This window comes from Helobdella robusta, assembly GCF_000326865.2.
Source record: "Helobdella robusta unplaced genomic scaffold HELROscaffold_4596, whole genome shotgun sequence".
Taxonomy (NCBI): Eukaryota; Metazoa; Annelida; class Clitellata; order Rhynchobdellida; family Glossiphoniidae; genus Helobdella; species Helobdella robusta.
Genome location: NW_008705135.1, coordinates 1 through 1,028, shown reverse-complemented (window position 1 = coordinate 1,028; position 1,028 = coordinate 1). Strand labels below are relative to the sequence as shown.

At 29.1% G+C, this 1,028-nt stretch overlaps 1 protein-coding gene across 1 annotated transcript; it reads right to left on the bottom strand.

Annotated features, from left to right (window-relative positions):
* Window positions 1–30: 30 nt before the first annotated feature.
* Window positions 31–587, bottom strand: HELRODRAFT_184800 (hypothetical protein; the record flags this gene model as incomplete). The annotated part of the gene is made up of 2 exons (XM_009026204.1): window positions 31–269; window positions 368–587. The coding sequence occupies 2 exons, from the start codon at window positions 585–587 to the stop codon at window positions 31–33; spliced, it is 459 nt and encodes a 152-aa protein (XP_009024452.1).
* Between the last annotated feature and the right edge of the window lie 441 nt (window positions 588–1,028).

The following is a 1,028-nucleotide window of genomic DNA, read 5'->3' as shown; positions in this document are numbered from 1 at the left end:
TTTGCTTCGATTTTCTCTTTTTTTTGTTTTTTATCTTTTGCTTGGTCTTTTTCTTCTTTTGCATCGCCTTTGTCTTTGTCTTCTTTGTCTTCTTTTTTCTTTTTCTTTTTTTTCTTCTTTTTCTTCTTCTTTTTCTTCTTCTTTTTCTTCTTTTTCTTTTTTTTCTTTTTTTTCTTTTTCTTCTTCTTCTTCTTTTTCTTCTTCTTTTTTTTCTTTTTTTTCTTTTTTTTCTTCTTTTTTTTCTTCTTTTTCTTCTTTTTTTTCTTCTTCTTTTTACGGCGATTGTTGGAAATATTCGGATTAGAAATGTTTTTATCTGTGCGGCAAGTATTGATAAATAACTTTTCCAGTACATTGCTGTCGTTACGTTCATTTGAATTTAGGTACGTCGTTTCTACATCAATGGCCCCTCTTAGAAATTGCAAGGTATTCCTGTGCAGATTGTGTTTATATGTACTCTTGTTGAGATTACAATCACATATATCCTTGTTGGGAATGTTACCATAAGTTTTCTTATTAAGATTTCTACCATATGTTTTCATAGGTTCTTCAGATTTCCCAAAGTCTGATTCACACGCGTCGTACATCATAACCTTATGATCTATTTAAAACGTATAAACCATAATTTTCTTGTCACGGTATACAAACTTTTCGGAAACACCAATTAGATTCTATTGGGTACTGAAAACGTCGTAAGCGAGTTTAAATAACTTACCATTTGCTTGAATATCGCTAGAAAAAAATTTAAATAGAGAAGACTGAAAACAAACAATCACGTAATGCATAGTAATTTTATAGTCTACGTAGATTTATATTACAAATTAATTCAATTATTATATGACTACGAAAAAAAAAATAAAACAAAGTCATAAAAAAAAAAAATTAAAATTACGATCATATGGGAAAAAATTGAGCAGAATATTCTATGCACACTGCCAACGCCCATCGATACCATCTCTACTTAGGTACAAACGCACACAGATGACCAATATTTTAATATTAATCATATAAAATTATGAGGGATCCTC